This window comes from Mugil cephalus, chromosome 9, assembly GCF_022458985.1.
Source record: "Mugil cephalus isolate CIBA_MC_2020 chromosome 9, CIBA_Mcephalus_1.1, whole genome shotgun sequence".
In the NCBI taxonomy this organism is placed as follows: Eukaryota; Metazoa; Chordata; class Actinopteri; order Mugiliformes; family Mugilidae; genus Mugil; species Mugil cephalus.
In genome coordinates, this window is record NC_061778.1 from 17,277,824 (window position 1) to 17,303,437 (window position 25,614).

The window sequence follows — 25,614 nt, forward strand, 5'->3', positions numbered from 1 at the left end:
TCCTCACCACACAATCACCAGCTCTGACCTGGGGTACACAGGTCCCAGGTTGGCGCTAATGCGTAATGATCAGCAATCAGCGAGAGTGACAGCAGGCCAATAGAAATAGAAAAGTTCCCCCTGATTAACCAATGGTGCGGCCACATTGTTACAGCGCTCAGCGAATCCCCTGCGGATCTGATGCAACAGGGCTGCAACTAAAGTTACACCTTCGAACTGCAACACGGTCTCCTTCCGCCGCGGCGCACCGAAATCTAGTGCCTTACTGTACCGTCTGCTGAACATACTCTTAATTTCTCCCCTCGCTTTAGAAGCGCGTGAACAGATTTGGCACTGTCCTAAATGGAGCGTGCTACAACAAAAAGCTTAAAAAGTGACTGAAACCGCACGTGATAAATGGCCGAATGCGAAGTAATGAGAGTAAGACGAGCAGATAAGTGCAGTGAACGGGTCATGTCAGAGGAGAACCAGCCCAGGTCTCTGGATAATGGGAAAGTCCCCAGCCTCATGACGTAACGGCCGGCTCAACTCTGTAAACTGCGCATTGATCTCGTCAGCCGTGATCCGGTCCGGGCATCAGGAGTTGCAGAAGTAGCGGATTTAAAAACTTTCTGTCTGCAAGTCTGTCCGACGAAAAGGCGCTTCATGAAGAGTCCCTGATTTCCAAAAGGGGAAATATGGCTTTTTAGACGGTGACTGTTCTCCTCTTCAGCGTTACGATTCGCGTGCTTTGCTCCTTGCAACGCACTTTACAAGACTATTCAGAAACTATGGGGTGAGTACCACCACCGCTCTCTGGCTGCCGAGGAGCACAAGAAACTTCTCAGAATAGCATCTTCTTTAAGTTAACTAAATACGTTTAGACATTTTGAAACTAACCTTACATTGTACGGTGAATACAGTTTAGTTAATGACATTTTAATAACTCCTTTATCCACTATATTTGTTGTTTAAATTAACCATTTAAAACTGACTTTTTTAAAAAGTGTAAAAATAGTGAATTTATTTGATTTGTTTCAGGATAAATGCGCAACAAATGTTTCTAGGACTCATATTATCACAAATAACTTTTATGTTGTGTTTGTAAGTCTAACAGTGCTATCAATAGAAAAGTTATGTAAAAAAAATTATCAATATTTTCCATCTTCAAGAAACATTTTGCACTTATTTCTTTGTCATTCAGTTGTGACTTCATCAGTAATGGCATGTCAGTGTAAGTTGACAGGTGAATAAAAAATTGAGTTAATTAATAGTTGATTTGAATTCAATTAAACTTACAAAAACAAGACGCGTATTTGGTTATTTTGAAACATTAATCTTTTTTTACCATTTTTTCTGAATTATAATCTATTTTAAAGGTTAATGTAAAGTTTGTACAATTTTTTTTCTTTAAAAAAAAAAAAAAAAAACAAAAAAAAAAAAACAAAAACAAAAATTTTACTTTCCAAACTAAAAATTTCCCACAGGTCTTCAGGTGTTTTCACAACTCTTGCATCCACCCAGTGCACGGTTTGTGCTTTTGAACAATTTGATCGAAGCAGGCGACACAATGGCGGCATCGATCCTTCGCAGGAAAATTCTTCCCACTTCCACAGGCGAGCTCGCCGCTCCCTATCTCCGACAGGCTAGCCACAACCAATCAGGGGCAGGGACGGGGGCGGAGCCAGTGGAGAGGCAGCACTTAATTGGTGAGTTTTGCCAAGACGCTTTTTTATTTTTCCACATCCCGAGGTCGGAGCCGCAGTGCAGCACGGGGCCAATGTCGTACAGTGAGTACAGCTAAGTGGATATTTATCGAATGCAGACGATGCTGTTCAATCATTTTCAGATGATCGGTTAGTTGTTCGCTTGGATTCTTTTTGGATGTATTGCTTGCGTTTAATTCGCCATTTATTCTCTAAACCATGCCTGGCTAAAGAATTTCTTTCTGAATTCGTGTTTTTTTTTTTTTTTTGTATTTTAGTAATTCTACAAAACGTTTGCAAAAAAAAATGGATTGTTCTACTAATTGATACGTTACGATGCTACTATTATAATTCCTCATTTTAATCTTTGTAGGTGATGGTCACTCTGATTGGATGACGGAAAAAGTTGATTTGTCTTCATTTGTGTCGACGACCGAGTCCTCTCCAAGCTCATCTCTTCCACCCTCACCGTTAGAACAAGATGTCAAGGTGCCCTCGGATCTGGAGGTCATGACCTCTTTACTGCAGGAGGAGCTGGCTCAGCTGGAGGACTACTTCCGCTCCGAGTCTACGTCCACGACAAACAAGTTGGAGAAATCTACAAAATGTGACAAGGGTGCCCAAGCCATGGGCTCCCAGTCTTATTATCAGTTACCCTATGGCTCGTATGGGACCAGCCAATCAGAAACCAGCCCTGTGGTTGTTACCTTGGCAACAGGGGAACTGGACTTGGCCAGCTTCTGTGGCGGTCCCATCAGCAGAACCAAAATCGCGCGACCCGCTCCGTACAACTACCACCACCGCTACCACCACAATAATGGGCGAAGAATCATAAGCGAGGCTGTGAAAGTCGGGGATGAAGTTGGACTTGATACGTGGGGTTCCAGAGGATGTTACTCAGGAAGCACAGAGTTGTCTGTGAACCACTATTCCACACTGAAGACAGTGAGCAAGAACAGCCTCGGTAGTGTCAAGAAGGTGAGAGAATGTGCTTTATCGTTGAAGGAAGAGGAGAGTTATTGTTTTTCAGAAGGAATGTTTTGCAGCGAAGAGATTGCTCGAGGTTTTTGTCTGGGTGGCTCGTACGACAGCCACCACAAGCGAGAGGGACAGTTGATGCACAATGTGAAGGTCAATGTAAGTTACGACAGCACGGGGCTTGAGGTCTTGCACTGCAGCAAAGATGGAGGACTTTCTGGGAGTATTCCCCAAGAGACAATGGTGGCCACTGACGGCTACTTCCACCAGTCCATGGCCAGCACAGAGCCTTACCATAGCTTTATAGGTGACCTAGATCAGCCGTCACAAGCACAGGCTGTAGAGCCCCAACATGGCCACTACCTCTATCCAGAATGCCTTGCAGACCAAAGTTATGAATGTCTGTCCAGAGGGGAGGGCGAGGGGCCACAGTTGGGTCCCCCCATCCACCGCCCCACCCAGAGGCTAAAGGATGAGCCATGCTCCGTTAAGCCAGCTCTGTTGATGGGCGGCGTTTCTCTGGATGCCAGCACTGGAGAGAGGAAGCAGAAGAAGAGAGACCAGAACAAGACTGCTGCTCACAGGTAACCAACTCACTCACTACTTCTTATTATTATTACCTCATAATCATCCAAAAAGAGACAGTGTAGTCAGATGGTGGTTTTGATAAAAAAAAAAAAATCTCAGTTGCAGAAATTTCAGCCTATTATTAATGACTAAATTATTTATTGTGTAACCATTAATTTGTGATACCTAAGCACCTCCTTTAGATTTACAACTTGGCCGAAGTGCTTGTATGAAACAGCCACCACAGCTCCTCAGAGTGTAGGAGGGATATGGAAAGTCCCTCACAGCTTTCTAAATGCAGCCCCTCCTAAGCAGTGCTTTAAGTCTGGTTAGTCTCTGTGAGTTTCATTCATTCACATCTGGCTAAAATGGAATGCGAATGAAAGAAAAGACTTTATAATGTTAGCAGGGAACAAGTTAGAATAGACAGAATTCAGCCGTGCAGTAGGTGAAATATACAGCGCAGGACGTTATCTGAGGGGAGTGATGTGAGAGCTGTAACCCACCCAATGGAGCTCAAAGGTCACGCCAACTTGACTCATTAATAAAATTGCAAGGCAGCAAAAACCTGCGAAACCCTCCAAACACATCTCTTCCTATTGCAGGTACAGGCTGCGTAAGAGGGCGGAGCTGGACTCTCTGGAGGAGGAGCTGCACGGCCTCGAGGGGCAGAACCGAGAGCTTCGTGACAAGGCGGAGTCGGTGGAGCGAGAAATCCAATACGTCAAAGATTTACTGATAGAGGTCTACAAGGCTCGCAGTCAGCGACTCAAACAGGATGGCAGTGCCTAAAACGCCACGCTGACCTCACCTCCGAACCTCCCAACCAGCACAAAGAGAAAATTCAAGAGCACCAACTGGTTTTTGTCTCACACGAAAATGAAAATGGTAGTTGCATGATTTTGGTAGTTCTTTTCTAAAATAAAACTAATTGTTCCGAGAGGATGACTGAACAAAAAGACACCTTTCCCAAAAGAAAAGAAAAGGAAGAAGCTTCCAAATGGGTGACACAACTTTAACAAGCCTTAGTGTGGTGGCTTCAAGAGGAGATGCTGAACTTGTCCGTGACCACTGTGATCCGAACTGCACTCACAGCCTTGTGATGACTGACTGAGTTTGCGCTTGCAATGATTGATCGTTTACAAAATGCTCTTTGAATTAGTAGTAGTGATTGAATTTGCTTGTGGTTTTTGTGACACACATCAGCAGCAGCATCGAAGCAGATCCATGCTAAATATATATTTTATTTTATATTTTATTTTTACCTAAAAATGTTCATTTATCGTTTGCTTAAAATAATCGACTGAATAAAGGGATCGCTGGAAAAAGTGTGTAACATGCTCTACAAATATTCATTATCAGAAACATTTAGAGAATTTGTATTGCTAAAATGTTGAGTATTTACACCTCTTTACCCCACTGAAATACCCAATGCATGTTTGATTTTGGAAAAGCATGTGCGAGTGTTATTTGAAGGCAATATTCTGTTAACTGCATGGCTTCAAGATCTCACTGCGTCAATTTAACTGAGTTGACTTTGTCCTTCTCATCAGCTGGTGACTTTTACTCTGAGTTTTTTCCCGCCAGTGTGATCCATGCTCAGGTTTTGTTTTTTGTTTTCTTTTGTTTTTTGCTCTGAGAAACAAAAACGCTCTTTCTTTCCTTTCTCGTCTCTCTCTCTTTCGGCTGTATTTTGCGAACAAACAATCACCTGTTGACGCAACAATAAATCGTTGTTGGGTAACGGTACGACTTCATGGGAATTTTGTTTTCAATTGATCAATTTGATGTATCTGAAATTCAGGTCCTTTTAATAATCGATGTCAATGTCAGGAAATTATACATCAGGTTAAATTACAGCCAAATAAACCAGTTATGTAGAATCATTCAACTCTGCGTTTGGACTATTTTTCCACTGCATGCTCTTCGTTCCGTAGCCATTACAATGCCTCGCAACAACTGCTGAAATGACATAAACCTCACTCAGACCAACAGCCGCACAGAATAAGAACAGGGTGGGATTAAGAGATAGAGAGATGCACTCTGCCCCTCCCATCTTGTCTCTGCCCAGCCCTTTAACTGCTGGTTCCAGCCTTTATTATTTTGGCTGCAATGCAGTCAGGAGTCTCGGCTATTTCCCAGCATCCACCGCTGGACGGCAGCACATGAAGCCAGGCTCTGATTGACACTTAACCATTCTGCAAGAAAACAACTTGTTTTTTTCAGATTTAGCATCAAAGGCTGAGCAAGTTTGTCCGAACAGCCGCACAATAAGGGGCAATACGTTTGGAGGAGCACTAATAAGCACGGTTCATGTTATTTTCCGCCCATATTTTAGCGCTTTGTTCGGGCGTCATGATTGATCCCCGGGGCTGAGTGGAGTTATATCAAGCTCTGGCAGTCAACAGACAACACAAGTTGCATATCTCGTCTCCCAGCTCGTAAAGGGTGTGTGTACATGGGTGCGCGCACGCGTGTGTGTGAAATCTCTTGGTATCTCTCCTAGCAGTCTTAGGCCTTTCAAGTGCATGAGGCAATATCACATAATCCTTGCAGGAGGAGGAGGAGAGAGATGCAAGTGAACTATCAGAATAAAAAAGTACTGGGCTGACAGAGAATGCCATTATATCTATTGATTCTGTCTTTGTTGTTTGCTTCATACAGATGCGGCGTAAAAACAGATTGCTGATGTGATGAAGATTTAAATGGTAAATGGCTTGTATTTATATAGTGCTTTTCTACCTATTGGTACTCAAAAGCGCTTTACAGTCACAAATAACACATCTACCCACTCATTCACACAATCACACACACATTCACACACCGGTGCCAAGAACTGGGAGCGACTCAGGGTTCAGTGTCTTGCTCAAGGACATTTCATGTGGTCCACGTACTGCTTCTGAGCCACAGCCGCCCCCGATTTCTGGATAATCCCTCAATATAATACATGACCAAATTTTACATAGACTTATTTGTGCTCACCCGTGTGCGAATGATATAGTAATATGAACTGAGTGTTCCCAAATCGGCTAACTACAGTCCAAGAAAACGACTAATACACGTCCAGAATATAAGCTCACACCAGCGCTACATTTAGATGCATAAGGCATCTTAAGGACATGTAAAAATAAATCACACATAGCAGGCACAATACCACGTTTTAGTAAACTGTATCAATGTAGCATTTGAAAAAGTCAATTCATTAACAAAATACAAGACTTAATGATCCTCAAAGGAAATTACTTTGTCACCATAGCTTCTTTGTACACAAAAGTAAACACTTAAAAAAAAAAGAAAGATAAAATAAGATTAGATTAAATAAAATAAAAAATAATTATAGGCTAGTAAAATAAGAATTAGCATTATGAACAAATATACAAAAAACAGTTAGTTTAGGAAAACAGTGTCCAAGGTGATGTGGTTGTTTGGCCACTTGCATAGCAACAGCGGCATGGAGATTTAGGGCAAATCAAAAATATCATCTTAAATGGCCATTTAAGAAAGAAAGAAAAAAATCCAGTTCCACTCTGGTCTCACAGTCAACTTGCCTATGCCATGAAGCTTAGCAGGAAGTTGACTAGTCACGTGACAATAACAATACGCCTCCAAGACAGGTCAGGAACCCAGCCGGTCTTGCAGCAAACTAGCAGCTGTTCATCAAGCGTGTAGAAATATTTCACTACAGATGAAAGACCTTACTAGCGTGACATGCGGAATATGTAAGTCAGCCTGAAATGCAATGAGGTACTACAGCAATGCACACCTGAATCTGAAAAGACACCCGCTAATGCAATCAGATGAATGGTCCAAATCCTCTCTACAACACTCAATCGACAACTTCGCCAAACGCCCCGAAGTAACACACAGAAAGAGGCTGAAAAATCAGCAATTTTCTGGTGAATTACATTGTCGAAGTTAATAGACCTTTAGCTGCAAGCTACACGGATATGCTTCAGAGAAATACCGCATTTTTAACCCGGCTGCACTAGCCCATCTTACAACACACAGTGAAGTAGTATTAAATCCTATTGAAGGTGCCGACACTTTAGATATGTATAGTCTATCTATAGTATAGTATATGTATAGCCTATACATAGACTATTCATATGTGCAGTGTACATATCGATAAGTTCATATGTGGTTGTAGAGTGCGTTTGTTTTGTCCTTGATGTCGATGAATGCCATGCCAGACACGGAAGTTATGGGAGAGATGAAAGTGGAAAGTTTTCCGAGCAGGAGCCGCATATTTGTCAAACTGACCGTTTTTATGGTGTTTGCGTGGTCTACGGCCGACAGTAGCCCGTGTTTAACCTTCAGTAAATGTACAATGTACATACAGACGCTATTACGTGAGCCAAAACGCGATTTCGTTTTTGCAAAGGATCACTTTCTACTGTGTTTTTACTGTACTGTTTTCATTACTGACGTCATCGCGGTCTAGTCTACGTCGACTCACTTTCACTACATAACGGTCGACTATTGAAAATCTGAAGTTGCGCAACCACTAAATCAGACAGCACTCCATTTAAAGAAAACCAATGTAACTGTGCTAACAAGCAGAGGAAAATGGTGCCGACCAATTGGCACAGGAGATGGATAAGTAATGTTTGACATGCAGTGGGGGAAAAAAAAGTTTAACTTCATTTTCTTTCCTTTGAGCTATCAATACTAGACTACTGATTTACTACTGATTTAAATTTCAGATCACTAACTAAAAATCACAGCATTACCCTTCATTTAAGTAACTCGATTATACTGTTGATATTTCATTGTAAATTTACAGCAATTTCTACTTAAGTGCAGTATAATAGACCTTCTGAGGTTCCACAGTGTCCACGGAGAGCAGTTGAATGTGTTGCATGTAGCTCATTTCACCACCAGGTGTCCCCCAAGTTTAGAAAAAGCTGAGCTGTGCTATCAAAAAAAGAAGTCTCTGTGGCAGCTATGCAGCACAACAAGGCAGTGTAAAAGCACTGTAACAGTATCAGGGTTTGATCAAAGCCTTTTAAAAAGATTGGGGGCTCAGTCAAGTTTGCCTGTTTTTCCTCTCAGCATTCTTCATTTTGTGCCTCCAAAACAGTTGTGACTAATCAGAGGATGGGCATGGGTCTTCTGAGGGCGTCCTGTGGCGTTTGGCAACAGAATGTTTTTGGTGCAGGCATTTGGGTTGAGGTGAAGTGCCTCTGTGGAGTCTGGAGGCCACGTCAACACCCTGGACAGTTTTTTATGTCTTTTTTTGACTTGTTCCTAAACTTTTTTTGTGTTTGTGTGTGTCTGTGTCAGGCAGCATCCTGCTGGGCGTGGGTGCTTCCCATTACTATGGGGCGAGGGTGTCTGGTCTAGCCTACATGTCTAAGTAACATCCACATGAATGCCAGGTCAGTGTTATTTATTTCTCCCGTCAGTAGTTTTAATGTTGTGGCTGATCTGTGTAATTGTATACAATGCAGTCCAAAAAGCTGCAATAAAATATTTTTTACCTTCTCTCATGAAATGATTGTAACAATATGATTTGTTCTTGAACGATGAAGAGTATATTGTCTCAAGCTCTCTCATAACCGATGTGCACAAATAGGAATAAAAGAGAAATCAGTCTTAAAAACCTAATTATTCCAACTTTCTGGCCAACAGCGTATTTCTCTCATATACACAAATTAGGTTGCCTTTTTCTCCACCGGTCACATAACTGGCTCTCACGGCAAAAACTGACAGCTCAGAGCACGTTAGTTCGTATCCTGTCATAACCCTGTCACCTGACAGGATTATTATGATGGCTTTACGACATTTGTGAAGTTGCTGGGAACGGCTGTTGCTTTGAACATGTTTAGAAGCGCGTAAACAGTTTTCAATTGTGACAGCCAGGTATTTAACATGAGAAAAAAAAAAGAATATTGTGCCAGTACAGTGTTTTCCCATGTCTGAACTGCTTGTGCAATGCGTTGTGGCGCAATGAAATTCATCAGCAGCACTAACAAATAAAGGAGATTTATTATAATTGGACACTTGCACACCCCGGATGCCGAGAAGCAGGTTAGAATTGGCATGTCAGACAATACTTAAGAGTCAGCGGACTGGTAAAAATGAACATGAGAGACATGTTGCATCAGCTGTTACATACAGCAGCCATGAATTTACATGCGCCGTAAGGAGGAGGTCGTATGGAGGAATGGGGGCTAAAGAAATGAGACGAATGCAGCACAGGATCACATTAGAGCCAGTGGGGGAGAACGAGGTGGATGAGGGGGTGAGCGTGATGCAAGAGGGAGCAGAAATGGAGGAGGGGTGGGGAGGTGGGGTGGGGTGGAGGGACCACAGCGAGACTCGAGTGGTGCGGGGAGCAGAGGATGAGCTTGGGCTTGGTGTTGAAAAATGGCCTGCAGCTCTGTTCGGGGCTTGCATGCATACCAGCAAAGAAGGCTTTGAATTCATTATGAGCGGCTGCATGTGGTGGTATGAGGATGAGGCCCGGGGTTGAAGATCCTGGGTGAGGCGGTGGGCGTGGAAGCGGCATTAATTCCTTTAGTTCAGTCTTGGATTGTGTGATTATATCAGATGCGCACGTAAATAAATTCTCTTTAATTTCCCAAACTAGGTTATTGAAAATCAAATACTTAATGTAAATAGTTGTCCACTAAGGGGTTATATGTGTGCGTTCCAGGACAGGTTTGAGTCAGTTGTGTGATGATGATAATGATGATGATGATGATGAGTCATGCCATCAAAGCAAGTTCTGGCTAGGCCCGCATCTTCTGGTCGGGAGCCAAATGGTTGTCTCACTGCGAGAGATGTTTTTCGCACATGAAACATTTCAGTCAACACAAGTGTACTGTTAACGAGGGAGACGAGAGGATACGTACCCAGATGTTTTCAGACAGAAACTGGCAGAGGCATGTCAGAGGGAGAGGTGGGCCAAATGGAATCAGGCCGCAGAAGGTTTATAGATCACCGATACAGTAGAGGGGCCAAGAGGAACATCAGAGTTCCTGCGAATATGGGTGTTAAAGGAACACAAGTCGTAAACTGGATCCACCATGGGTGAGTCAGCGTGCCTAATGTTGAAAGACTCAAACACCCAGCCAGCCCCCTCAGGTAACATCACTGATGATGTTTCCCAGCGCACTGAAAGATGTGTGTCTAACCTTTCCAATAGCTCCACAAATATGTAGCTGGTGTGATGAGGCCAAAAAATGTATTTTCCTACCAGGCGATCACCAGTCATTCTGACAGCACCTATGGCTTCGTCTTTGCTTGAACATAAGTGAACTCTGTACCAAATGAAAGGCCTTTTCGCTGTCTACGGAATGACTAAAGTGCTATTCCTGTGTAAACTTGTGAGTTATGCGTTAGCCTACGAACATTTGACGAAAGCTCATGTCGGGCTGTATTACAGGGAACGTTACTTCTTTACGTTACGTATTGTGAAACAGATTAATAAAGATTTTATTCATGGCCATGAGATTTGTATAGAAGCCACGTAAGTATGGAGTAATTACTGTAGGTGTTTTGTCAGTTCATTTTCAACGTATTTATGACTCAACAGTCTTTTGATTTGTCTCGCATAAGAGAGAAACCGGTTTTGTACACGTTTCAGTCTACAGTCCTTTGATGTTCAACAGTGACATTTTTGAGGAAAGTACATTCTTAGAGTAGCGTGCTTCTTCAAAGCTAAACTGAAGGCCAATTTTCTTCTGACCAAAATTTAATGTAACTGCTGCACGGTTATATTGAGACGTTGAGATACAGGAAATAGATGTAGCCACTGTCTATGAATGTTTAAGATGTTGCATTTCTATGAATTGGATTTATTTAAACAAAAAGAAAAACAACAACAAAAAAAACATACACTGAAACTAAATCTACTTTTCTGATCAATGAGGATTAAATATCGTGTTCTGCTTTTTCACACATGATTCATCAAACATCCCATGGTTTATAATGCAATACAAAAACAACCCCGAGGTTCAGTCTGGAGCGTCAATAAATGAGTCCTCAAAACATTTATTGGGACAAAAATACATCACATATATATCACAAATATAAATGAAACCCCAGCCATAGGTGTACATTTTCAAATATAAAATTGGATAAGTAAGCTACTGGCTAGGATTTTTTTTTAGTAAAAGTAAATGCACAAAATCGCTGTTAGTACTCTACTCATACTACTCAATGAGTGAACATTTTAATCAATAAGCATAAACAAAATGATTATCCCAGATCCAAAAGTGCTATGCTGAATGGAAAAAACAAAAGTGAAAAAAAAATAAAAATAAAAATAAAAATCTGTATATTTCACTAAATACTTTAACATGTTACCATGCATATTACATTTATTCATTAGCATCATGTTGTATGAATCCAAACCTATATTCCATATCCCAGAGAGCATTACATTATATTGACTGACTAGATTAAAATCTAGCCATTGTTTTTCTGCCATAACACATCTCCACCTTCTACTCCATTTGCGTATTATATTTTCACTGCTGGCCGCCACCACATAACAAAACCATAAGTTTGGAATTAGATAACATAAAAGTGATCCACGTTTTTTGCACGTCTACTGTATAAACATATATGGTTTTCATATGGTTTAAACGATTCCCAAAATACGTAATAAATGCTATAATGTCATGCAAAGATATACAAATGCATTCCCTTAATTATTTGATAAAAAAGTGTGAAAGATATGTTTAAAAAAATATTTAGCCTTGCTAAGAGTAATACCTGAATATATAGGAAAGAGGAAAAATATTCCTTATAACATCAGCAAAGTTACTTATAATGTTAATTGTTAACCAGCTTGCCAGCCAATGAAAACATGTAGAGTTTGTTGGTCAATAACGTCAGGGACTGAGCTAGCTCATCACCCCTGCTGTTATCATTTCCCCACATGTATTTAAAACATACGATGCAAATCTGTAGTTGTTGGAGTACTCATCATATGCGGCTGAACTCAATTTATTGTTTTTTTTGTTTGTTTTTTTTTTTTTTTTTTTGAGTTTGAATTTCATTTGCCTTCAGACACTGAGCCAAACTTTGCACATTCTGAATCTTAATCCAACTACAACAGTTGGGACTGAAGTTGCAGTAAAAACAAACAAACAAAAAAAAAAAACAAATTAACAGGAGCATCACGTAAAAATACAGCACTATGATGTATGAAAACTGACCAATAACACACCTTGTTATATTCCAGTACACCAACTTAAAACCTCCCTGCACATAACAGGCTGAAGACTGTGTAACAGCCATGTGAGGTCAGTCAAATTAAAACTGTATTTACTCCCCATCACCGTACAGTGCCTTCTAAAAGTTAACGTCCTTTAGTAAAAAAAGTCCTATTAAGATCCAACGTGTAAATTCTATGGCTCTAAATCACTTTTACAATCGAATCAGAATCCAGTGGGAAATAAAATAGCTAACAGCTGAATAGCCCTGTTACTGGAATTACATGTTTGCGCTGTACAAACAACAATGAACAACAATCTCTGGAATCTGTAATTAATTTCTTTCTAATATAAAACACTTGAAATGATGACTAGTATTTTCCCAACCATGCTGAAACCAAGTCCAGCTTTTAAACTATGCTGACAGTTTGAATGATCACGTCATAAAAAGGCTAGTCACATTTCTAAAACGCTGCCATAGATTTCACGTTGGTACCTCCAGGAACACACTAACCGAGGACTAGTTGTTACTAAAATGTAACAAACAATGGAAGTTTCACAGAAACCAGCTGATGGGCACCTAACATTTTTGCGTGAGTTACAATAAATACCTGATTGCAAGTCAGGTATTTTCCCTGCACGCAGTGTGTCAGATGCTTTACATAACAGGCCTGAAATCATCAGTGGAAAGAACCCCATTAATCATGGTCTCTCCGAGACAATTTCAAGCCTCAACCAACTCAAAACATTACTGTCGGGTCTCCAAAATGCCTTGCCAGGCGGACATGCCAGGTGCTCAGCCGATTCTCGACTGCACACTCCGGCTCCCCTGAGAAAGAGGAACAAACGAGTTAGTGTTCAAAAGTCTGTGTCAAAAGCTTCACCTCAATCCACTTAACATGCAAGTGCCTGTAAGATATCCTTCAGGAATAAATGCTAGAAGTCAGCACCGGTCTACAGTGGACCGTATGAGCTGGTGTGCAAGGCCCACGGAACAATCTGAGACAAATACTGAGACTTTGCAGATGTATACAAACAAAATGTGTATTATAATGAGCTCTATTCAGTCATAGGTTCAGTTATGTAATTATGTTTTCTATTACAAAATAATGTAAATAACGTTTAGAGCAAAATCAAAATCACTCCCAGACCCCATACAATTTTTTTTTAAATAATGGAGTGCAACTATGAACCGAGAGGTTATTGTAAGTCTGTTGTACAAAAAGTAAAAAAAAGATGCATCTCTGAATGTGGAGTTAAATCTTGGACTGATGCAAGTATATATTTAAAAACGTGCAACTAATTTTTTCTTTATAAATGAATGGTTTGTGAAGCTGTTTTTGAGAGCTACAAATGTGAATGATTTGTTTTTTTTTGTTTGTTTTTTGTTTAAACTGTAAGTTACTACTGCTATTAAAATGCTAGTGCTGCTACTTCAGTACTGAATCCACCATCAGTTGATGGGATGACTTCTGACAGTCACCTGGAACAATCTGTCTACACTTCCTCTGTAGACACGCCAAGTATTGTACCAACACCTACATTTAAAAATAGACCAGTCAGTTAAGTAACAAGGCTTTCTAGTCCTCAACCAATCACTCATTCTATTTAGTTTAATTAAACACAAAGTTCTTCTTGGCTGCTCAGGCCTTGAGTCACATGTGAACTCATTCCTTTACTTAACACCGCACACTAAACAGAGTTTGTCTTTCCTTAGTCACTCAGAAAAATAACAATGCTGCTAGTGTAAACAATCGCCTGAGTTGTCTTTATAGTTGTTAACTAACATGTTACCTAACATGACATGTGGTGAATCAGCAGTGTGTTCATGATTAAGTAAGTAGCTACTTTTTTCTTTAGCTGGAACCTCTCACACATGGAAGGTCTCACTTATAATCTGAGCTCAGTTGAGGTCTCTAAAATAACTAACGCCAGGGAGCAGATAAATAACTTAATGTAGGTTACACAGCTTATACCAAAATATGACCCCCAAATCCATACATCGTGACGCAGCCACAGAAAGCAGCCATGTTTGTAGTTCTGATGCAGCAGTCGGTGGCGTTCCATTAAAAACAGCCTGCGTCCCAAATAATACTGGTACAACATAACTTATTTGTATCTGGTAACTTGTGACCAATAACTCAGGACACATCCAAGAAGCAGTTATCAACAAGGGGCTGGTGAGGAGCCACGGCTGTAGGTGTGTAAACAGGTACATATTATTTACTTTACTGAAATTCACACTTGTAACTCGTCACCTGTGTCACCTGTGACTCGCTGTTTGTTCATAGTTTTTTTGCTGCCCCGCCAAAAAGCCAAACTACAAACAGAAGCAAACGGCCTATAATGATGTTGAATGTCCCCTGGCTACAGATGTTAAAAGGCTCTGAGCACAGCCCACAGGAAGTCACGCTGTAGCAGGTCAGTGCTTACCATGGTGTGGAGGTGGCTGCCCATCTGCAGCAGACACTCCAGGGTCTCCATCATCTGCTCTTGGCGGAGCATGTGCAGTCTGGTGTGAGTGTGGGATTTGCTGTTTTCCAGCTCACACACGGTGGTCTTCAAAGCCAGCGAAGCACACTGGAGGACGCTCATTCCTAGGAACATTCACACTGGATTTTAGAGACGCTTGTGTGTCCACCACATACATTTTGTAACTCCTGTATCACTATATTAGGGCTGCCAATAGATACCTGGAAGGGATATTTTCACTTAGTTTTATAACTCTGCTCAAGATCTTTGCCGCTCAAAAAGCTCCCGTTTCTTTTAATATTGACATTAGATGCAAATAACTCCATTCTTGTTGAGAGGACTTTCTGGCTGAGCTTTGAATCGCAACTAACCGTCCAAAAGACCCATGTCTCTTTTGCTAAAGCCCACTTGTTTCAGCTCGCTTGTTTGATCCATGTTGTTTTTATTATTTTATTACCAATAAGTTCTCCAGAAATAAAGTCAATCAGATGCCTCTAAGATTTAAAAGTTCTCAGTACTTACCAAAGTTGTCAGTGGCTTCGACGTCAACATACAGGTCATCCATCATCGCTTGTTTTAGCACCTGTTAGAAAACATAAATACTGATTAAATATTGTGTATGATCAAATGTGCACAGTTGCGTGTGGATAAAAGCGCAGCTCTTTGTGTAGTTGGTGGAGACTGCTCAAGGTTTAATTGAGTCATACCCACTGGATTTGACTTGGAGAACAACCCAACCAACATCATACGTAGTCACAGTACATGTTGTAAATATGGTTAGATGTGTCATGTGTTTGAGGAGTGAATCATCAGTGCATGGTCTGAAATAGTCCTGGAGCCAGTCTATTTATTTCTGCCTGAAACATGACAAGAAGGATTATGCAATTCGTTCAAAAATGAGGGATGGTTAAAGACGGTCGGAGTGAGATAGCGTGCTTCCAGTCCACTTTGATTGTTGTCAGTCACCGAAATACAGAACACACATTATTCTTTGCGTGGAGCAACAACATTTAGGGGAAAAAAAAAATCCCTAGCCTTAATCTTGTCAAACAACGTCTGCTGTGCATATTTGAGGAGAGCTATTAAAATAAACTCAGGTGATGTGTTTGCCTTGACGCACAAAGCAGCTATTTAACTGCAGATGCTACATAGCGTGAATCATCCAGCGCAAGAAAATTACCACGAAACAAGTCACTCAACACATGGCACTCTCTGGAAAGATTTACGACCTCTTTTAATCGTCCGTCTTGGATCAAAGGAAGTCAAATGGGGTTATGTTTTTTACCAGCACAAACCGATCATCCCTTCATCGCCCTTATGGAGAAGATCGCACTGCAGTAAACACGCACATCTAAAACTTCTGTTGGCAGTCAAATCACCCATAATGTTTAAATGCAGGTGTGTTACTTCTTCTGACTAGAAATGCTGCCTTTTCTTTTTGGCCTAGCATCTGTGTCCCTATGTTTGTGGTAAACTCCAGTAAAGACCGCAACTGAGACACACATACCCTAGCTATTGTATACCGTATGTTTGCCATATTTACATGGACACGTTTTGAGTATTGTCATATTTGGAATTAAAAATATATCAAACGACTGGTGTTTTTTTCTTTTTCTGCACCCTACTCCAATCAGCCAACGATGCCCCAGCACCGACACACTCCCACGGCCTCTAACCTCCAGGACTCTGACGTAGCCATTCTCAGCGCTGAGGTGGAGGCAGGACTTTCCGCAGTTGTTCTTCACATTGACGTCTGCCCCCAGATTGATCAGATCTGCCACCATCAGGTGGTGGTTGTGCTTTGCCGCATAGAGGAGGGCAGTCTGCGAAGACAGGGCAATAAACGTAAACTGCAGATTGTGATATGACAAAATTACAAAATAACCCGTGATGTGTTTAAAGCTGCGGTGGTAGGTTTGCGTGTGATTAAGCAGCGCAACACTGTTACACAGTGAACAGTGACTGTGTAGAGCAACTGTGGCGGCACTAACGATCAGTATGAATATATCTGTTAAGTAAAAGTCTGCATATTTTTTATTTGTAGCTTCATCAATATGATTGATTACAGTTTAACAGACTAATTATGAATCATAAAAACCTATAATGTTGCAGAGTGACCTCCTGCTTGTTATTACGGGGATAAATTACCACCTAACTGTACATATACCTGTTCATGTAATGACAAGGAGACAGCTTTTAGTGAGTTGTATTATTACGGTTTTATTTTTATTGTGTGCAACCTAGTTAATCCAGATGAAGCATTTTAACAATTTTGTTCAAAATTCTCTATGAAAATCTTTCTCAAGCCACAACAGCTCGTTCTAGACTTTCCTACATGGGAGGGAGTTAAAATCCGTCTGTACTGTACCATTCCGTCAGAGTCTCTGCTGTCCAGGATGTTCAGCGCAGCCATCCTTTTAGCTATAGCGTAGCCCAGCGCTCTCTTTCCGACGGCAGCCACTTTATGAAGAGCCCTGAAAGGAGAATAACTGATGTATTTAGATCAAAACAAAGATACGCCAGCACAGGCTGCAGCACAACAGACGAAAACAAGTCTGCACTTGTTTGTTGTTTAGTCTAAAAACAAATGCCTTAAAAAAAATGCTTGGAGGCAAAAGGGTAAAATAAGGCCACTAAAGTCAACTGCTCTGACCTGTCATAGTTGCTAATGATGTTAACAAAAAAAGTGGTCAGAGTTCAATGGCACACGATTCACCATAATCGTTAACCTGACGCTGCTACATAGAATTTGGACCTCTAAATGTCCTGCTCTGACATTTCAAAAATCTCTTCCATGAGAAATATGTTTCATGCCAGAACGGCTAATGTGACCAAGCTAGTTCAAGTCTGGGACTAAAAATGTCCACGGATGTGAGTCTGTAATCACAGAGCCCATCTATTCGCTTTTGAGAAAACTGGGACTTCAATATAGAGCACAGAGCAGCACAAATTTCACTTATTGCACAAACTTATTAGTTTCAGTCAAACTTTAGTCCTTTGATTATTGTTGTTGTTTTAGGCTAGTTTAAGTCAACCATAAATATATTATGAACTAGTTAGTAGTAAGGATAGCTTGACCAGAGCAAAATAGAGCACCTAGAAACCAAAAAAAAACCACCTGGGACAAGCTCTCCAATTAACTTGTTTTGAATACAAAACCTGCCAACTGTAAGTACTGAAGATAATGTAAAGGAGGAGGTGTACAGCAACCAACTGGATGCTGCAGCTAGGGCAGAAGCACAAGATATCATTTAATTACCAATTTAAGAAAAGAGAAATGTGCCTCCTGCCTCCTTTGTACTGCTCAGCATAAACATGCACTGACTCAAGGCATCACTTGGGAGTAAGTACTCCAACATTTGTCAGCAGACCTTGAGTAACGCAAGCGGCCGCTCCAACAGGTGAACACACCACACAGGTTCCGCAGTCATACAATGGCAGTGTCACACTGAACTTACGTCCTGCCCTGTTCATCGGCGGACAGCAGCACTGCGTCAGAGATGTCCCTCAGCTGGCTCTCCTCTTTCTGCAGCTGCGTCCAGAAGAAAGCGGAGCTACTGATGTTCCATTTGTGGTTGCACTCCTCCCACACTTCATCACTTGCTGTCATGCTTCCAGCGCTGGAGGGCTCGAGGCCGGTGTACATGAGATCGGGAGGGGACGGGGTCTGTTGGTACTCGGGCGAGTAGGCCATGTAGAACTGGGGCGTGGGGATCATTTCATCGTACTTGTCACTATTGCATCCTGCACCTAGGAGATAACGCGGCATATTGATAAAGGTTGTATTTTAAAGAATATGTGTCATAATATGGAGGTGATTGGGAATTACCATATGGAGAAAGCTCAGGAGACATTGGAGGGTCGAAGAATGATGCACTTTGGGGAGGGGAGTGGTATGTGCTGCCAGTCCTGAGATCCTCCTCCAGCACCTCAACAATAATTGCTAGCTCCTCCAGGCTTTTTGTTGGGTGTTGTACCTGAAAGCCAAGCCCAGCATGCAGAATTATAGCACGCTATTAACCTGTCTCTAACATAAATCTCAAGGAAATTTCTGGCAGGACTAGGGGTCTGTATTTCTTTGAACACTTACCTTGATAGTTTGACGTCTTGAGCGTGTTTTCACACGTTTCATTTCTCCTATGGAACAAAAAGTGAGGTTTAACCCTGAGAGCACACTAACACCTTAATGACTGCATTAGATCAAGAATTTACTGACCTTTGACGACTTTTCTGCATTTCTCCTGCAATCACAAAAGAGATGTTGAAACATGAACACAAAAGCTGCAGCTGTCAGGTGTTTTGTATAAGCTTCTTTAGATACACAGGGTTACAATATATAAGATAAAAGTAGACTAGAGATTTCTCCAGAAGCGATTTTCAAACCCAGTCAATATTGTGCATATATTTAATCCGTCCAGAAAACAACATTGCCGTGAAGGAAAAAGAGTTATTCAGTTGCATTATTAAAAGTTTATTGTATTCCATCAAATCTTGCAATAATCTCATCTAATCTTCTACTACCCCCGGGGTTACTGGCGCCTGTCTCAGCTGTCATCGGGCGAGAGCCGGGGTACACCCTGGACAGGTCGACAGCCTATCGCAGGGCTAACACAGAGACGAACAACGGTTTGCACTCAAACTCACACCTAGGGTCACTTTAGAGTCACCAATCAGCCTAACAAGCATGTCTTTGGGGGTGAGAGGAAACCAGAGTACCCGGAGAAAACCCACACAGACACAGGGAGAACATGCAAACTCCACCCAGAAAGGCCCGAGCTGGACACAAACTCACTGGGAGGGTTCAGTGTTAACCACTGTAGGAATTGGTCAAAATAAAAGTAGAAAAAAACTGAAAGGACAACAACACTGAAAGGATTTGGGGGGTAATTTTTTTTTTCCAACTACGAAAATCGTCACCAAAGAAATTACCTTCAGTTCTTGAGGCTCCCAACCTTGAGCTAGACGGACATTTTTCAGGAGGTCCTTTACTGGCATTTTGACACGGACTCCAAGGTAGACCTTTTCACCGCCATAAATGGAACATTTTACACCTAGAGAAAAACAATTCACGTTGAACCCATAGGGCCGGTACAGACTCAACTGAGAAACAGACAGAGAATCAGCTAACTTTAATATGACAAATAACATTAGAAGAAGAATAGTTGAAAATGTGTTTTTTTGCCTAATGCTCTGAGTCATTATGGTCACGGTTTTCCAGGCAAAGTTATTACATTGTCACAAGGACAGCCGTTTATACGAAACACAATTTTTCTCTGACTAAGTGAGCAGGGAACACAGCACATGTTTACTATCAGTAATGGCAGTAAAGGCTTTATGTACAAAAAAGCACAGTTTTATCCAACAATCAAACTTTGATAATTTCTTATATTCTGTTATTTGATTAATTTATTTAGAGAGGTTACATTGTTACATGTAAGAAAAAGAAAACAAAATCATTGTACAACCAAAAGTCTTGTAGGGGAAATGGCTTAAAAGCTTTTTGGCTGATGGGTGAGCATAAATAGGCTTAATATTACATCCAAAGTACTTAAATAACATAAAATGATTTCATGACTGAAACTAGTAGGTTAAAAGGGTGACAGTGATATTAGATTGTAATCATATGCAACAATAATGGGAAACAATGAAAAGTTTTTCTGAACAGTAAGAAGTAATTCTGCACAACATAAAAAAAATTACCTGGGGGGTAGAAATTGTTACAGTTTAAATAGGAAATTTAATTTATTAAATAATAAATAAGAGTAATAACAATAATAATAAAACTAAATGTGTTTGTACCACCCTTGTGTATTCCAATATGTGGGGCCTTTGTGTTATAAACAACAGCTGTGAGAAGCTGATTAGGGACCATAAGATCTATTTGCTATACGTGAAATAAGAGTTTCTAGACATATAATATAATATAATATAATATAATATAATATAATATAATATAATATAATATAATATAATATAATATAGGCGACATCATGGCTTTGAAAAACAGTGTAGCCTCCTGCTAATGCAGAGCTAATGCTAACAAGTTAATGTTATTTAGCTAGCAGACTAAACTAGGGAGACCAGCCGTCCACGATTTCTGGAGACAGTCCCCATTTTTGGATGACTTGTACCCTGACTAAAGCTGTCCCCGAAAACATTCTCGATTTTGGCGTTTTATGATGAGAAGAAAAAAAAGCGTTGATGCGCACGGTAGCATGGGCGGCACTGCTATTGACATTACAGACGAAGCATTTCACGTGTGAGTAAACGCCAAAATAAATGAAACCGTAATTGTCACTGTTTCTTCATTTCACCTGGACAACATTCAATTCTTGTTACTCTTATTATTCAGCTCCAGCAACACGAGAAATGATGCCTACCTTCCCCCTTACTGCCGCCCAGGTCGTGGACGGTGTCGCCGGGAACAGGTGTGTCTGGCTCAGCCGAACCCGCCGCGGTTCTCCCAGGCAGAGGAGAGAGCCCAGCGCCGATGTCTGCTTCCTCGCTTCCTTCTTTCGATTGCTTTCGTTTGTACCGTCCTCTCATCTCGTTAAGTCCTGAGAAAAAAGAAAAAGAAAAAAAAAAGATTAAAAAAAAAGGTTAACAGTGGTCAACGTTGACCCTTTTAATGATAAACAGCTGAATAGAAAACACTGACAGTTTCCTGTGGCTGGGTTAAACTTGAACGTCTCTCCTTATCTGCCGAGGTCGTGCTGCTGAGCCAGTCTCCACCTGTTTGTTTGTTCACTACCTGGATGCGTGTTAACATTGGTAACCTGACACTGGCTGTCCCATAAGAGGACGACCACTCCTACTGCCTGGGGGCAAATACACAACAACACCAACCTGTTTCATTGGAAGGCATGTGACAATCTTAAAGCACGCTCCACCACCAAACCCAAGTCTACATCAACAATATGAAAAGTTTTTTTTTTTTTTTTTTTTTTTTTTTTTTTAATTTATCAGTAATAGTCACTGAGTGAAACAACAGGTCTGCACATGGCACTGAGTGGAGCCCCTGTCACATTCATGCCAGTGGATTATAAGCAGTAAGACATTTACTTGTGATCCAGCATAATAATTGTAGCTTTGTTCCATACTGGAGTGCGAGCTTGAGTGTGTATCACCGCACTAAATGTAGTCAGACCTGTTTTGGCCTGTTTAAAAGTTATTTGCCTGCAGCAGCCATCTTAAAGTCGGCAGACTCCTCAGACAGTGTGTGTAGGTGTATGCATATATATGACACCTGAGTGCAGAAAACGCTGGAATGACAGACAGCGCTGAGGCACCAATCATGGCAGCACAAGAACAGGCCCTAAATATGAGAACCATAGAGGCCAAGTTCTACCAGGGTTGATCAGACCCAAGGTGCAGGCCGTGCAAAAACATAGTAGCAGGGCATAAGATGCTAGCTGGGTCAGCGTACATGGAGAGGCACAAGCAAAAGACTTGGATAATGTACAGGAACATCTGCACCCAGTATGGAATAGAGCTACCAAAGTTCCAATGGGCCACAGAACACAAGGTGGTTGAGAACAACACTGCCAAGGTTCAAACCCCCAGGCCTCTAATAGAGGATGATACAGATACCATCCCATGAGCATGAAAGTGACCAGAGAAGTCTGCCCAGAAATGATCTTCATGGAAGATCAGCCAAAAATCCATCACCCTGACATAGAAACAAGTCCAAAGCGACTCACAGAAACACAAACTGGGATGTAGAAAAGTGGCAGCAGGTGCTCTGCTCTGATGAGTCAAAATGTGAAACATTTGGCTGTAGATGAAGGCTGATTGTTCATCAAAGGGCTGGAGAGCGGTACAATAATGAGTGTCTGCAGGCAACAGTGAAGCATGGTGGACCTAGAAGAACTGATGCTGTCTTGAAGGCAAAGGGTGGTCACACCAAATATAGATTTGATTTAGATGTCTCCTCTGTTCATTCACTGCATTTCGTTAATGGATGAAAGTAAACAATTAACATTTTTGAAAGCAGTCTTAGTTTGCAGAATTTTTCCACACCTGTCTGAGAAATGATTAGCAGAACAGTACTTACACATACTTTTTGTCTCAGAGAAAACTTACTTGACATTCGTCAGCATAAGCATAAGCTTCTCATAAGCTTATGCTACACATAAACTATTGCACAGGTGTCATCCGCACAGGGGCCCCAAATGCTTGTGGTCTACTTCATATTGTCTAAGTATCAAAGGTCAACGAGGTTTTTTTTCATTGTCGCTTCAACCTTATGTAGCTGTTACAATACTCCGTGAGATGGAAGGACGTTCCTCCAGGACCACGGAGCTGCACAAAGACATAAGACTAAGTGCAACACAAGGGACTGAGCTTAAGTGTGCGTGTGCAAGCTTATACAGACAGAAAAAAACAACAACAAAACAGTGCGAACAGTACACTGAAGACAGTTCAAAAACACTTGGGAGACAATGTACTTATAAAGACACTACACAACAACAGAGAGGCGCGCCTACTAACAGGCGGAGCACGAGTTAACAGTTGCATTGTGCATGTTCAGTCCGATTTTAGGGAGTTCAAGAGTCCGATGCCCTGAGGGGAGAAACTGTTGCGCAGTCTGGTTGTGTGGGCCTGACTTTTCCCGGAGAGAAAGAGTATGTGAGTGGTGTAAATGGAAGGTAGAGAGAGGTAATCTTCTCTGTCCTCACCATCCGCTTCCAAGTGATTATGCAGGTCCCGAACCAGTCGGGCTGATGTGCCTGAGTGGCTGATGTTGAGTGAGCAGGTGAGGTTCTCTGCCAAGTGAACACCAAGGAAACTGGTGCCCTTGACAATGTGTACACAGGATCCTGATGATCAGCGAAGAGTGTTTGCTCTGTGCTCTCCAAGTCAACAGTAATCTCCTTGGTTTTGTCAACATCCAGAGGCAGGTTGTTGGCTCTAGACCTGGCAGTATGATATTGCACCTCCACCCTATATTCTTTGTTCTTGCTAATAGACCCACCACGGTCTTATCATCGGCGAACTTGTCAATGTGGTCCGAGCTGTGCCCTGCTACAGAGCCTTGAGTCAGCAGCACACAGCCCTGAGGGGGGAGACCAGATGACTCATTTTTGCTTAAAAATATTGTTTATTTTTAAAGTTAGTTTTTGTCAACTGATCTTTTAAACTTTTTTCTAATAGCTGCCCTAGCTATTAAAAATAATATTATTTTTAATTTTGTAAAGGTTAAGTGAGAAGTCTGCTGTGCATCACATGTGACACAAGCAGAATTTGCAGTGACTGATCTGCTTCCAAGGGCGTGAAGGAAAACTGTAACTACACGTGACCAACAATGACAACAAATGGAGGGAGAAACAAGACTGTATTGTACTTGTACAAACACTATTGCAAGCAGCCTTAGTTCATAAAAACAATGTCATTTGCTAGAAAGCAACAAGCTAATCTTTGATGATGTTCGTTTTAAGGACCATACATAGTTCATTATGCATCTCATACCTACAGGAAATGTGGTGTGAAATGAGCCAATTTAAGACATAAAACAAGACATAATACATGGATTGTTTACCCATGTGTGAGAAAGTTCCTTGTCACGGTAGCACAATGAGAACATATACAAGAAACAATAACAAATTTGACAAGAAAAACATTGACAGGAATTATATTGTAATAAAAACATACCAAAAAATTCTCTGAAACCTATAGAGAGAAAAATAGAGATATATAGACATTCTGTATTTACGGTGTGATGTGTAATTAAGATTTCTACAATTGGTAAATAGTTGCCAAGACTATAAAATGTACTGGGCGAGACAGTGAGGTAGTCACAGGGAATTAACATCCAATTCACTATTTCTGGGATACATTTTTTCATCCTGTGTAAAAACAGCATGCGTCCAGATTGTCGTTAAAAGGTTGTTAACCTTGTGTCTGTTGTGAAATGCCTAAAGAGCACAAATGTGGCTGAATCTCTTTAGAAAATGACCAGCAACATTACAGCTGAGATAAGCACGGAGGCAGACAGACACCCCACCAGATCCTATCGTCATTCGTCATTCGACGTCTGAAAAAACAGAAACGTATGAAATGCAGTGAAATTATTGCTTCTTTCTATTTCGTTTTCATTTTCGACTGTTGAATAATGCCTGCAAGCAGATCAACCTAACATAATTAAAGTCTAATTAACATCTATGTTACAGGCTGACCTAAAGCAGTGTCTCACAGCGTCCCCTGTGCCACGTCAGAGAACGGGTGCAGCAAGTTGTGCCAGAATGTGTTTGTGAATAATTGCCTGGGCTGGCGTCGTTCTTTTGCTGGACTAGCTGCTTTGAAGAACGAAGAGCACTTATCATAACTAACATACTTTGCATTCTGACTGCAGTTTACTGGACGGGATACTGACTTAAAAGCCTCTATAATCTATGAGTTTGCATGAACGGTGTATTTCCTTGCGTGACAAGGAAACATGAACGATAGGTAGGAACAAATACACAATACACTTCATGCATATCCCAAAATAAACTTGCTGGACCATAACACTTGCACCAGTTCTCACTTGGAAAACATACACAGTGACAAGGAGCTCTACAGTACTGAGAACTTAACACTTAATGGCATGGGTAAAAACTATATGGACTTTACATGAATTAACAGTATCTCATACATACATTAATGCAAGAATAATATATTAATTAATGGACCAATTAATGGACCAGCTATGGTATTGGAATCATCCTGACTAAACAGTTATTAATAATGTTCATGTCTTTTTCATA

The 25,614-nt window shown here is 41.1% G+C and overlaps 2 protein-coding genes and 1 long non-coding RNA gene across 5 annotated transcripts; 2 read left to right on the forward strand and 1 right to left on the reverse strand.

The window, feature by feature from the left end:
- Positions 1–401: 401 nt before the first annotated feature.
- On the forward strand, positions 402–5,121 carry LOC125013922. 3 transcript variants are annotated; one of them, XM_047594874.1, is made up of 4 exons: positions 402–775; positions 1,467–1,769; positions 2,059–3,247; positions 3,836–5,121. In XM_047594874.1, exons 2-4 carry the CDS (start codon positions 1,550–1,552, stop codon positions 4,020–4,022), a joined length of 1,596 nt encoding a protein of 531 aa, XP_047450830.1. In that variant the 5' UTR covers positions 402–775; positions 1,467–1,549; the 3' UTR covers positions 4,023–5,121. The 3 variants fall into 3 exon arrangements, with proteins under 3 accessions (XP_047450830.1, XP_047450831.1, XP_047450833.1); XM_047594875.1 differs by having other exon boundaries at positions 534–775; positions 1,467–1,688; XM_047594877.1 differs by lacking the exon at positions 402–775 and having other exon boundaries at positions 1,735–1,835.
- Positions 5,122–6,609: 1,488 nt separating this feature from the next.
- Positions 6,610–16,637, forward strand: LOC125014176. The gene is made up of 3 exons (XR_007113443.1): positions 6,610–6,949; positions 8,514–8,608; positions 16,504–16,637. It is a non-coding gene; the product is annotated as an uncharacterized LOC125014176 (long non-coding RNA).
- Positions 11,191–21,781, reverse strand: zgc:113279 (uncharacterized protein LOC553749 homolog). The gene is made up of 12 exons (XM_047595242.1): positions 21,528–21,781; positions 21,250–21,426; positions 19,799–19,920; positions 19,086–19,110; positions 18,960–19,006; positions 18,699–18,846; positions 18,328–18,619; positions 17,238–17,343; positions 16,546–16,692; positions 15,392–15,452; positions 14,831–14,994; positions 11,191–13,226 (listed from the first exon to the last, which is right to left on the reverse strand). Exons 2-12 carry the CDS (start codon positions 21,413–21,415, stop codon positions 13,194–13,196), a joined length of 1,311 nt encoding a protein of 436 aa, XP_047451198.1. The 5' UTR covers positions 21,416–21,426; positions 21,528–21,781; the 3' UTR covers positions 11,191–13,193.
- Positions 21,782–25,614: the final 3,833 nt, after the last annotated feature.